This window comes from Cololabis saira, chromosome 6 (assembly GCF_033807715.1).
Source record: "Cololabis saira isolate AMF1-May2022 chromosome 6, fColSai1.1, whole genome shotgun sequence".
Lineage (NCBI taxonomy): Eukaryota > Metazoa > Chordata > Actinopteri > Beloniformes > Belonidae > Cololabis > Cololabis saira.
The window spans coordinates 4957525-4970325 of NC_084592.1; the positions used below are offsets into that span (position 1 = coordinate 4957525).

Sequence of the window (12801 nt, forward strand, 5' to 3'; positions counted from 1 at the left end):
GGGGATATGAACTGCGTAATTGACCCCAAACTAGACCGCTCCAGCCCACGAAATCTGACTCCTTCTTCAATGTCGAGGTCTCTTTCAGATTTTGTGTCCAAGAACGGTTGCACCGATCCTTGGAGATTTTATAACCCTTGTACCAAAAAATATTCCTTCTTTTCTCAGATGCATCAATCTTTCTCTCGGATTGATTATTATTTTATTGATGCTAAACTAATTCCCAAAGTACTGTCTGTTGATTATCATCCTATTGTGATCTCCGACCACGCTCCTCTTTCTTTGGATATTCAGTTCTCTTCACAGCCACGCTACTCAACATCTTGGAGGTTCAATACATTACTTCTCTCAGATGATAAGTTCACCAATTTTATTACAACTAAAATTGATGATTACATCTCTATAAATCAAAATGATATGGAACCAATTTCATCTTCACTGCTGTGGGAATCATTAAAAGCATATTTGCGGGGACAAATTATCTCCTTCTCTGCTCACTTGAATAAGTCCCGGAAAGCCAAATTACAAGAACTCTCTATTAAGATCACAAAATTGGACCAACAACTTGCTACTTGCCCCTCTCCCAGTTTTCTTAAGCAACGTGTCGATTTACAGACTGAATTTGATCTCCTTACCACTAATGACGCAGAGCGACTTCTTTTACGATCACGCTCCGTATATTATGAACATGGAGACAAGGCAAGTCGGCTCATGGCTCATCAGCTACGTCGCCAGGCAGCCTCACGTATGATCCTTCAGATAAAAGATTCATCAGGCTCATTGCATCAGGATCCCACCGCCATTAATTCTGTCTTTCACTCATTTTATTCCTCTTTATATACGTCTGAATCTCCATCTGGCTCCACTGAATTGAATTCATTCTTAGATAGCCTCAACTTTCCTGTTATAGGCTCCGATGCTGCTAAAAATCTTGACTCGCCATTAACGGTAGAAGAAATTAATCTCGCTGTGAGAAGTATGCAAAATAACAAAGCTCCTGGCCCTGATGGATTTCCAGTGGAATTTTTTAAGAAATTTCAGGATAAATTGTCCCCTTTATTGCATGCTGTTTATAAGGAATCACTGGAACATGGCACTCTCCCTCCCACTTTAAGGCAAGCCTCCATAAGTCTCCTCTTAAAAAAAGATAAGGATCCAACTCTCTGCGGCTCATACAGACCTCTTTCGTTAATAAATGTAGATGCTAAGATCCTTGCTAAAGCCTTGGCTTATCGCTTGGAGAACATTGTGCCAACTATTGTCTCAAATGAACAGACAGGATTTGTTAAGGGGCGACAGTTATTCTTTAATGTGCGGACACTTTTAAATATTATTCACTCTAAAACTATCACCACAACACCTGAAGTCGTAATCTCAGTCGATGCTGAAAAGGCATTTGATAGGATTGAATGGGACTATTTATTTACTGTACTGAAGAAGTTTGGGCTGGGGAATGGGTTCATTTCTTTGATTCGTCTCCTTTACACGTCTCCACAAGCAAGCGTTTCCACTAATGGCATTCAGTCCAATTTTTTTACTCTAGCCCGTGGCACCAGACAGGGGTGTCCCCTCTCTCCACTATTATTCGCACTAGCTATAGAGCCCCTGTCAATCTTTCTGAGGTCCTCCCCCACTTTTACTGGGATCTCCCGATTGGGAACAGAATATAAGCTGTCACTTTACGCTGATGACTTACTGTTATATGTCTCGGATCCTGTCCTCTCCATTCCTTCAATTTTATCTGCTTTCCAGAGATTCGGGTCTTTCTCAGGCTATAAAGTGAACGTATCTAAAAGTGAATGCTATCCCATTAATGACTCAGCAACACAGCTCGTACAGTCAGATATCCCTTTTAAGATTAGTCCTTCCGGCTTTAGGTATCTTGGGATCAACGTAACCAGAACGTTAAGCTCTCTTTTTTCTGCTAATCTCTCACCTTTAATGTCTACAATTAAATCTGACCTCCATAGATGGAAAAGCTTACCTCTTTCATTAATTGGAAGAATTAACGCAGTTAAAATGAATATTTTGCCCAAATTTCTATTTCTGTTCCATTGTCTTCCACTTTTCTTACCAAAACACTTTTTTAAAATAATTGATCAAACTATTTCTGACTTCTTATGGTGTGGGAAGGCTCCTAGAATCCGCAAATCCACACTTCAGAGATGTAAATTCAATGGCGGACTGGCACTTCCCAATTTCCAACTGTATTATTGGGCAGCACATATTCAAAAAATTTCATTTTGGTTCAAATCGGTGAATATGCCATGGTGTAAATTGGAGGCACAGTCATGCATTTCATCCTCTTTACCTGCTCTACTTACCTCATCTATTCCATCCAACCTCTCTGTCTTTACAAATAATCAAGTGGTTCACTCCACACTTAAAATTTGGTATCAATTTAGGAAACACTTCAAATTTAAGTCAGCATCTACTTTAGCTCCATTACTGAACAATCATTTATTTCGACCTCCGCTTACAGATTCAACCTTTCTCATATGGCATAATAAGGGCCTGAAAAGTTTTGGAGATCTTTACAAGGATGGTATCTTTCGCAGCTTTGCAGATCTCTCAGGTGAATTTAATCTCCCGCCTTCTCATCTCTTTCGATACTTTCAGATTAGACACTGCGCTAAAGCTTTGTTTCCAGTTTTTCCATCCTCTCCGCCGACTCTACAGTGGGAGGTGCTTTTAAACCATGATCCACTTCAAAAATCACTGATCTCTAAGGTTTACGATGACCTTCTGTCTTTCGATCTCTCTCCAGTTATTAAAGTTAGGGCTGCCTGGGAAGATGAACTGGATCTAAATTTGGAGGATGACTGGTGGGACGCTGCTCTTAAAAAAATTTACACAAGTTCATCCTGCGCTCGTCTTACACTTATACAGTTTAAAGTACTGTTTAGAGTCCACTTTTCTAAAGCTCGACTCTCACAGATCTATCCCAGTGTCACTGACGAATGCGACAAATGTCATGCCTCGTCCTGCAATTTAACCCATATGTTTTACTCTTGCCCACTACTTTCTCGCTTTTGGTCGAATTATTTTGACACCATGTCAAAAATACTCTCGGTGAATATAAAAGTCTCCCCCCATGTTGCCATATTCGGGCTCCCAGAGGACCATGGCCGGTTTACTTCAAACCAAAAAGACATTTTGGCTTTTACTTCCTTACTGGCAAGACGCCACCTTCTTCTCCACTGGAAGTCGACTAAGGCTCCTTCTAGTACCCAGTGGCTCAACGACACCATGTTTTTTCTGAAGCTGGAAAAGATTAAATATTCACTGAAGGGTAGTTGCAACAAATTTTATAATAAGTGGCTTCCCTTTCTCACATTCTTCCACTCTCTCCAGTCCCTGCCTCCTGATTGACGGATCCCCCCCCTCCCTCTCTTCTCTCTTTCCTTTCTTTCTTCCTCCTTTTTATTTATCTTTTTATTTACTTTTCTTTTGTTTTTGGGTTTTTTTTTTTTTTTTTTTTTTTTTTTTCCCCCTTTTTATTCATCTATTTTTTTAATTCATACTGTTTAGCTTAAATACTTAAATATTACTTGTATATAAGAATATAATAATTTTCGTGTATTTGTCATTGTTTTGTGTGGATTTTTTGTTCTGTTCTTAATTCCAAAAAAAAAAAAAAGGAGGTAGACTGTATATCTTTTTTTTGTTTATTCCTGCTCAACTGTGCCTTACCCCCTAATAAAAATATCAACAAAAAAAAAAAAAAAAAAAAAAAAAAAAAAAACGGGACAGAACCAAGAGAAAATAACCGCTATTTATTTATCTATTTATCTGTTTGAAATCTGCTTCTACCTACTCATATCTGCTAAAGAAGAAGTAGCGTATTCTTCTTTGCGTTTATTTTGTCTTAGTTTTGATTCTAATTCCGGTTAGAGCGCCCCGAGCGGTGGAAGAAAAATCCTCAGAATAGAATAACCTTTGTACAAGCTGCATGGTTGAAAACCTATGAAAGAAGTAGCGGCTTATAGTCCAGAAAATACCGTATTTAAAGGCAAAGACATGGCATTAGTTATTCTTGGGTCCAACAAAACATTCCTTTTTTGGGCATAAACAAAAAAATACCAAAAGTTGTAATGTAATGATGAAAAAAAATCGATCTTTAGACATACAAATCGATTTTTAGGAATTAATATGAGAATCGATTTAGAATCGGAAAATCTATTTTTTCAACACAGGCCTAGTTACTAGTAAGATGCTGTTTGTGTCGGAAAAAAGGCTTCAGTTTAAACTTTTTCTGTGTTGTTTGATAATGAAGAATCAGGATCAAGAGTCAAGATGAATTTAACCGTGATACAAACACATGCAACCAAAAACAATTATAATCTGAGACTGCATCCTCAATGCTATTAATATCAAACACAAAATACACTAAATATGATTTACGTCATCTTAAAAAACTAATAAAATATATTGTGCAATCCATAAAAATACAATAAAACTCAACCTCCTCTGCTGCTGGCAAGTTTCAGTAGCAACTTAAGTGATTTAACAGTCGATCCCTGCAGCACTCGCCACAAACAAATGCTTGTTTGAGTCAATTGGAGCATTTGTGTCCACACTGAGTCTGGTGCCGGCTGCAGACCGCAGGGATCTGCTCATCTGATCATCTCCAGCCCCTCGATAGAGACTTCCCAGCACAATCCTAAACAGCTTTAACAGCAGGCACCTGGGCCTGTTTTCAGCTCCTAGCCTTGAAACTTCCCAGCAGTCAGGCAGAACTGGGAAAGCCTTTTGAATGACGGCTGAAAAGTCTCCAAGAACCAAAAAAAGAAGTGCAGTTGTAAAAAGCATATTTAGCAACAGGTCATACAGGGTTCAGGAAAGTCCCTTCTTTCAAAAACTTTGTTATCCTGTTAAATCAGGGGTCTTCAACCGGGGGTCCACGACCCCTAGGGGTATATGTATATATATATATATATATATATATATATATATATATATATATATATATATATATATATATATATATATATATAAATATATATATATATATATATATATATATATGATTGAGGAAACTCCATTAACAGGCGATAATAATCTACTTTTGACAATAACTATTTCGTCTACAACTCTACATAAATGATTCCCATGACTTGAGTCATGTGACTAATGTCAACTTTAGAGCGGAAAAACGAGCTAGCTAGCTGTTTAAGAAAAAGAAAATTAATTGCGAAATTGACGTGGCTATCTCATAATTAACGCTAGTTAGACCTGATGGATAAATTAGTGACAATAACGAAGCCTAAAGCTGGAGATTGTAACGTTGCAGCTCGGCCTAACGTTACTCCTTCCACGTCTGACGAGGACAAAGTTTCATCAACCATAAACACATGTAGCTAATAACCCAGTCAGGAACTGGTTAATAAGGTGATATAAGCAGAATTAAACACATTCAAAAGTTATTATGCATTATTTGCAAGACCTGATAGTGCCTTATGTTCCTGGCAGAGCTCTCCGTTCTCAGAGTGCAGGTTTACTCGTAGTTCCTAGAGTTAGCCAGGCACATTAGTGAAACGATCGTTCACTTTGTGAGACAAGCGCCAAATTTTGCACAAAGTATGTTCTAGGTCTCCTTTTTCAAAAAAGCCCGTTAGCCACGCAAAAGAAAACAATATGGCTGCCGTTTTCCAAAATGGCTGCCACAAAAGCCGTTTTTATATGTTTTTTGACTTGGAATGTGATTGGAAAATCCAATTTTGATTATTCTGACATCAGACTATAAGCTTGGACCCCCGACCCCCTCCCCCATTAGCAATGCAAATAAAACAACAACATGGCTGCCATTTTCCAAAATGGCTGCAGGCAAAAGACAGTTTATATGGTTTTTGACCTGGATTGTGATTATATAATTAGATAGAATTAGAATCCGCGATTCCGTGATCGCGGAATTTTTCGCGGATTTCACGGCTGTCCGTGGATTTACAGACCTTCCGTGGATTTCAATGTCTGGTGCAGAAAAATCACTTTTACTGGGGTTAATATTGCATATGTCCGCGCTGAATATGCGAATTATGCGGGGCTCGCTTGATTTCACCGCATCATCGCCGACATTTTCGCATAAAGTTTGGAAAAAGGGGGGAGTGTTGTGAGTGACATATCGGGACGCCCGGTCGCGACGTGCGGGACCCGCCCGGGGACCTCCGCACCGCTCGCAGAAACCGCCACCCCCCAAACAGCAGCTCTCACCCGCGGGGGTGAGAGCTGCAACTCCGCAACTTCCTGCATATTTCGCATATTTTGCAACTTTCCGCCCTATTCTGCAACTTACAGCATATTCCGCAATTTCACCGCATAAAAGCACATAAAAAACCCGCACATTTAATCGCATAATCAATGATTTTAGCCCGCAAAATCAAGGATTTTAGCCCGCGGAATCAAGGATTTTAGTCCGCGGAATCAAGGATTTTTGCCCGCGTTTTTCTGGAGGGTCTAATTAGATTTTGATTGTTTTGACATCAAATTATAGTCCCCCCTCCTCACATTTCTGTAACACATTTTTTCTAATCATTACAATTGCAGGCACACGGCTGTGTGCACTGGAGGTCAAAACGGTAGCACTTGCATCTTCCGCAACATTCCTTTTTGCCACTTGGTCACTGAGGTGGTTCGTAAGCTCCTCAGTGGTACCTCAAGTCTCTGGATGTCGTAGGGCTGTCTTGGTTGACAAGCCTCTGCGACATTGCATGGAGGAAGGGGACAGTACCGGTGGAGTGGCAAATCGGGGTGATGGTCCCTCTTTTTAAAAAGGGGGACCGGAGAGTGTGTTCCAACTACAGGGGGATCACACTTCTCAGCCTCCCCGGGAAAGTCTACACCAGGGTACTGGAGAGAAGAATAAGGCCAATATTTGAACCTCGGATTCAGGGGGAACAATGCGGTTTTCGCCCCAGTCGCAGAACACTGGACCAGCTCTATACCCTCCGCAGGGTGCTCGAGGGTTCATGGGAATTTGCCCAACCAGTCTACATGTGTTTTGTGGATCTGGAGAAGGCATTTGACTGTGTCCCTGGTGTCATTCTGTGGGGGGCTCAGTCAGTATGGAGTCCGGGGCCCTCTATTAAGGGCTGCCCGGGTTCTGTATGATCGGAGCAGGAGTCTGGTTCGCATTGCCGGCAGTAAGTCAGACTTGTTCCCGGTGCATGTTGGACTCCGGCAGGGCTGCACTTTGTCACCGGTCCTGTTCATAATTTTTATGGACAGGATTTCTAGGCGTAGCCAGGGGCCGGAGGGGATCCGGTTTTGGAACCACAGGATTTCGTCTCTGCTTTTTGTGGATGATGTTGTCCTGTTGGCTTCATCGGACCGGGACCTTCAGCATGTGCTGGGGCGGTTTGAGGCAGAGTGCCACAAGGCAGGGATGAGAATCAGCACTTCCAAAACCGAGGCCATGGTTCTCCACCGGGAAAGGGTGGGGTGCCTTCTGGTGGAGAAGTCCTGCCTCAAGTGGAGGAGTTCAAGTATCTTGGGGGTTTTGTTCACGAGTGAGAGAACGACGGAGCGGGAGATTGACAGACGGATCGGCGCAGCGTCCGCAGTTATGCGGTCGATGTACCTGACTGTCGTGGTGAAGAAGGAGCTGAGTCGAAAGGCGAAGCTCTCGATTTACCGGTCAGTCTACGCACCTACCCTCACCTATGGTCATGAACTTTGGGTAGTGACCGAAAGGATAAGATCGCGGATACAAGCGGGCGAGATGAGTTTCCTCCGCAGAGTGGCTGGACGCTCCCTTAGAGATAGGGTGAGGAGTTCGGTCACCCGGGAGGAGCTCGGAGTCGAGCCGCTGCTCCTTCACATTGAGAGGAGTCAGGTGAGGTGGCTTGAGCATCTGTATCGGATGCCTCCTGGACGCCTCCCTAGGGAGGTGTTCCAGGCATGTCCCTCCTCCCTAGGGAGGTGTTCCAGGCATGTCCCTCCTCCCTAGGGAGGTGTTCCAGGCATGTCCCACCGGGAGGAGACCCCGGGGAAGACCCAGGACACGCTGGAGAGACTATGTCTCTCGGCTGACCTGGGAACGCCTCGGACTCCCCCCGGAAGAGCTGGAGGAAGTGTCTGGGGTTAGGGAAGTCTGGGCATCCCTGATGAGGCTGCTGCCCCCGTGACCCGGGAACGGATAAGCGGCGGATGATGGATGGATGGATGGATAAAATATGTTCAGCAATTCAAGTTCTACTCGGACAACCTTGTTTTAGCTTTCATAAGACAGCCATCTTGAAAAACGGCCGCCATCTTGAATTTTCAGGTGGCTAACGGGCTTTTCTGCATAAGTAGGTACTAGGCAATGTTCATGCAAAATTTGGTGCTTGTCTCACAAAGTGAACGATTCTCCTAAAAACCTGACTTAATTTCCCTCACTAAGTATCTAAATGTAGATTTGGAGGGCGGGCGTTCTGCTATCAGGCACCATTACTATGGAACCAACTTCCAATCTGGGTTAAGGAGGCTGACACCACCTCCACCTTTAAAACTAAACTTAAAACCTTTCTGTTTAGTAAAGCCTCTAGTTAGTGTTAGTAAACCTCTAGTTAGTGTTTGTAAATCTCTAGGTAGTGTAAACTCCAGTGTGTTAGAGTCGCTCCTGTAGTTTCTTGTGCTGGCCCCCCCTTTTCTTCTCTTTTTTCTCTTTTGTAAATGGTGCAGCATCCTCTGCTGGTGGCGAAGAGCATCTCTGAATGCACAACACCGGAACCTGCAGTGTGGGAGTGAGAGGGGCAGGGTAACAGCCCAGGCAGGCGGGGGAGAGGTTTGTCCGTCAAGAATCCTCTCCCTGGCCCTGCCCCTCCTCAACCTTTCCCCGACCCTGAACCTAACCTGGGGCTTGATGATTGGGCCGGAGCTTCGGGAGCTGCGTGCTGGCCTGCGGTCCCCACCCCCGGTCATCCCGTTGCTTCCACCTGCCTGCTGTGCTGTTGCCGTCCCTGACCCCCAGTCTGGCCCGCGGCAGGAGGGTCCCCCCTTATGAGCCTTATGGTCCAGGTTTCTTCCTCCTAAAGGGGAGTTTTTCTTGCCACTATTTTGCTTAAGGTTTTTCTCCCACTAGGGGAGTTTTTACCTGCCATTGTTTATGTAATAACTGCTCGGGGGTCATGTTCTGGGTATGGGTCTCTGGAAAGCGTCTAGAGACAACTTTTGTTGTATTAGACGCTATATAAATAACATTGAATTGAATTGAATTGAATTGAATTGAATTGAATTGAATTATAAGCCAGGCTTAAAACTTGACACATTAAAAAAAAGGGGGAAAAAATAAGAATTCCAAGCGGGGGTCCCTGCTCTGTTTTTCTCTCATCCAAGGATCCCTGGGCTAAAAAAGGTTAAAGACCCCTGTGTTAAGTTCTAAAGTCTTCAGTTTTCATCCCTGACTGACAAGTGAATTCATCTCTTTGACGTGAAAGAAACAGTAGCTCCAGCTCTGCTTGGGCTGGTAATGAACACAGTGACCTCGTGACCCCGGGCCGGGCTACAGGAGTGGTTAATGAGATTATCTCTGGTGTGGAGGCAGGTATTACGGCTCCAGACACCACTGAGCTCTGCAGCAGCGGCAGCAGCAGCACGGCTCCCCGCCACCTGGTACCAACGGCCCTGCTCTGCAGCCCGCGCTCTCACGGCACCGGGGAGCCACTAATGCTACCTGAGCACCAGGATCTTACCGTGCACGTTGTAGCCCAGCGCTCCCTCCAGCTGGGCGCGCGTGTTGCCCCGGGCCCCCAGCTGCAGCAGCGCCAGGGAGAAGGACACGCTGACGGGGGACAGGATGAGGTTGGAGTCGTTCTCCACCCCGGTGAGCGTCTGGTACAGGCTGACGGCGAAGCTGCGGTGCAGCGCTCTCATGCTGTCCTGCAGGCTGCTGTTGCAGTGGCTGCGGTCCAGCAGCCAGAAGCAGAGGACGAGGGAGGCCACGGGCCAGCGACACATGTCCTGCAGGAGAACCGGTCCCCACGCTGAACCACGCTGAACCACGCTGCAGTCCTGCGAGGCCTGGGGAGAACAGAAGAGCTGGGGTCAGCGGGGTCAACGCCTGCATCTGCTTTTCAATCAGACATGTCTGAAATCACATTTATAAACAACATGTTCAATTTTGCAAATACATGTAAGTTTGTACATATTTGGCAGCAGTTGAATGATTCTCAAAATATAATAATAATAATAATAATAATAATAATAATAATAATAATAATAATAATAATAATAATAATAACAATAATAATAATAATAATAATAATAATAATAATAATAATAATAATAATACATTGAATTTGTTAGGCGCCTTTCATGGCACTCAAGGTCGCTGTACAACAATCAAAATACAAAAACACAATTTAAACAATAGAGAACAGCAAAGTTCGCAGCAGAACACAAACAACCACGTAAGTTGTGAGTGTACTGATTAAAATCCCATTTGTGAAACAAACTTCACCATTAAAGTCAAACATGACATAGACATGTAATGACAACCAAAAATCATTGTGAGTGAATATTTCAGATTAATGATAAGCAAACTATATTGCAGTTGACTATTTGCATGATATTCAAACTGATGTTATAAGCTCCAAGTGAACTTTTCAATGCACTGCACATATTTCTGCACCAATTGAGCAGAGGTGTATAATCCAGGTGTTATAAAGTAAAAATCCTGTCCATCAGTTGTTCGAACCGGTTACTAAACCAGCTCCTCTGCAGGTAGATGGTTGTTAGTGAAAACACCTGTTTTAAATGTACTGACTGATCCACAGGTATATGTTTTAATGAGCAAATATCAGCTTAATGTAAAGACAATTATTTGACTAATGGTGCGTTGAGACTGAACCCATTTCAAAATTGGTCTTAATTTAAGATTGATTCAAAACTATTTTTGATTTTGTAAAAAAAAAAAAAAAAACGACTTTAAAGCATATTCCAGAGGTGTATATCCAGGTGCCATAAAGTAAAAACTCTGCTGTGTTTCTGGATCAGCCTGTACATTTAGAACAGGGGTTTTCACACCTGCAGAGGAGCTGGTTTAGTGATAGTTGGAACAACTGCTGGACAGGATTTTTACTTTTTGGTACCTGGATTATACACGTCTGCAATTGAGCACTTGGAAATAATAGTCATCAAAACATCAAGACATGAAGGTCTGAGAGCCAGAGCTGGTACCTGTGCAGGTGAGGTAGAGTCCGGGTCTGGATCGGTCCTGCAGTCCCCGGGTCTCCAGATCTCCAGATCTCCAGATCTCCGGGTGTCCGTGTGTCCAGGTCTGTCCTGCGTCAGTGCTCCGTGCGTCTCTGCAGAATCAGTCCCAGAGCGCGTTTAAAGGGCCAGCCGTGCGTGTGCGTGTGCGTGTGCGTGTGCGCGCCGCCGGCGGCGCCGTCGGTACCAGCCGTGCGGGACTGAGCCTGCACGGACTCCTGCTCCTGGGGCTGTGAGGACCAGGCGGAGGGAGGCAGGCACCGCCTGCAAATCCCCCCCACCCCCAGGGCCGTGCACGGCTCACATGCATGCGGGCATGTTCCCAGGAGAATATGCACTCATTAGGGGGGGGGACTTCTCATTAGGGGGGGGTACTTTACTTTCTGCTTTTCGAGGAATCACATCTCAGTGTTCATGCTGTGATGTCACAAGGACAAGGTTATGCATTAATCAACTGCTCAGGAGTCTAACCAGCAACTGTCCAGACTCTGGCTCCAAAATACCCCTGTTTCCTTTCTCTGGGCTTTCTCTCTTAAAGGGGACCTATTTTGGCATCTAATCCCTATTTTAAACAGGCCTTGAATCTCTTAAAAACAAGCTTTTGATTGTTTTTGCTAAATAAATTAGAAATTCAGCCTCTGAGCCCTGTCTTTATCTTCCCATTCTCTAACCTCATTATCTATGCAGGATTCTGAGTGGGCGGGGCTATGATAATGAGGCTCTGTGCTGATTGGCTGCCTGAATGACGCGATACACCGCTACGAAAAAATGGCGGAAGCTCCGGCTGGCGGAGTTAGTTGTGGGCGTGAGGCCAACCTATGTAAATCACTCCGTCGTTACGTAACGAAAGGGAGCAGGATCTGAACGGCTCGTAGAAATTACATGACACTGAAATCACGCACAAACAGACTCAAGAACAGTTTCTACGCCAGAGCCATAACTACACTCAATACTGCTAAATACTCAAACTGACTTTTTCAATTTCAATTTCAATTTCAATTTCAATTCTATTTATATAGCCTCTAATACAACAGATGTTGTCTCTAGACGCTTTCCAGAGATCCAGAACATGAACATAAACATAAACATAAACATAAACCCCCAAGCAATTATTATATAAACAATGGCAGGTAAAAACTCCCATAGTGGGAGAAAAACCTTAAGCCAAACAGTGGCAAGGAAAAACTCCCCTTTAGGAGGGAAGAAACCTTGAGCAGGACCTGGATCATAAGGGGGGACCCTCCTGCCGAAGGCCAGACTGGGGGAGTCAGGGACGTCAGCAGCACACAGCAGTCATGTGGAAGCAGCAGCGGGATGACCAGAGGGGGGGGGTGCAGGCAGGCGGAAGCAGCAACAGCAGACATCCACGTAGGCAGGTGGAAGCAGCAACGGGATGACCGGGGATGGGGGGGGGGGGGCCGTGAACACAGGCCAGCACGTAGCTCCCGAGGCTCCGGCCTGCAAACATGCACAAAAGGGAAAAAAGGGGGGCCGGCACAAGAAACTACAGGAACGATGGACAAAAATGATAGCTATGAGATATTTTTAATAAATAAAAATGGTAATGGAGAAGAGAGGCAGGGAAAAGGAGAGGAGAAGAAGGGTGAGAGG

At 44.2% G+C, this 12801-nt stretch overlaps 1 protein-coding gene across 1 annotated transcript in view; it reads right to left on the reverse strand.

Moving 5' to 3' along the window:
* Nucleotides 1-11267, reverse strand: part of serpine3 (serpin peptidase inhibitor, clade E (nexin, plasminogen activator inhibitor type 1), member 3) — a 26235-nt gene extending 14968 nt beyond the window's left edge. Inside the window, exons 1-2 of the mRNA XM_061723068.1 lie at nt 11158-11267; nt 9672-9999 (exon numbers count right to left, since the gene is read on the reverse strand). Of these exons, the coding sequence (XP_061579052.1) occupies nt 9672-9936 (265 nt within the window). The 5' untranslated portion in view covers nt 9937-9999; nt 11158-11267. The remainder of the gene's footprint in view (nt 1-9671; nt 10000-11157) is intronic.
* Between the last annotated feature and the right edge of the window lie 1534 nt (nt 11268-12801).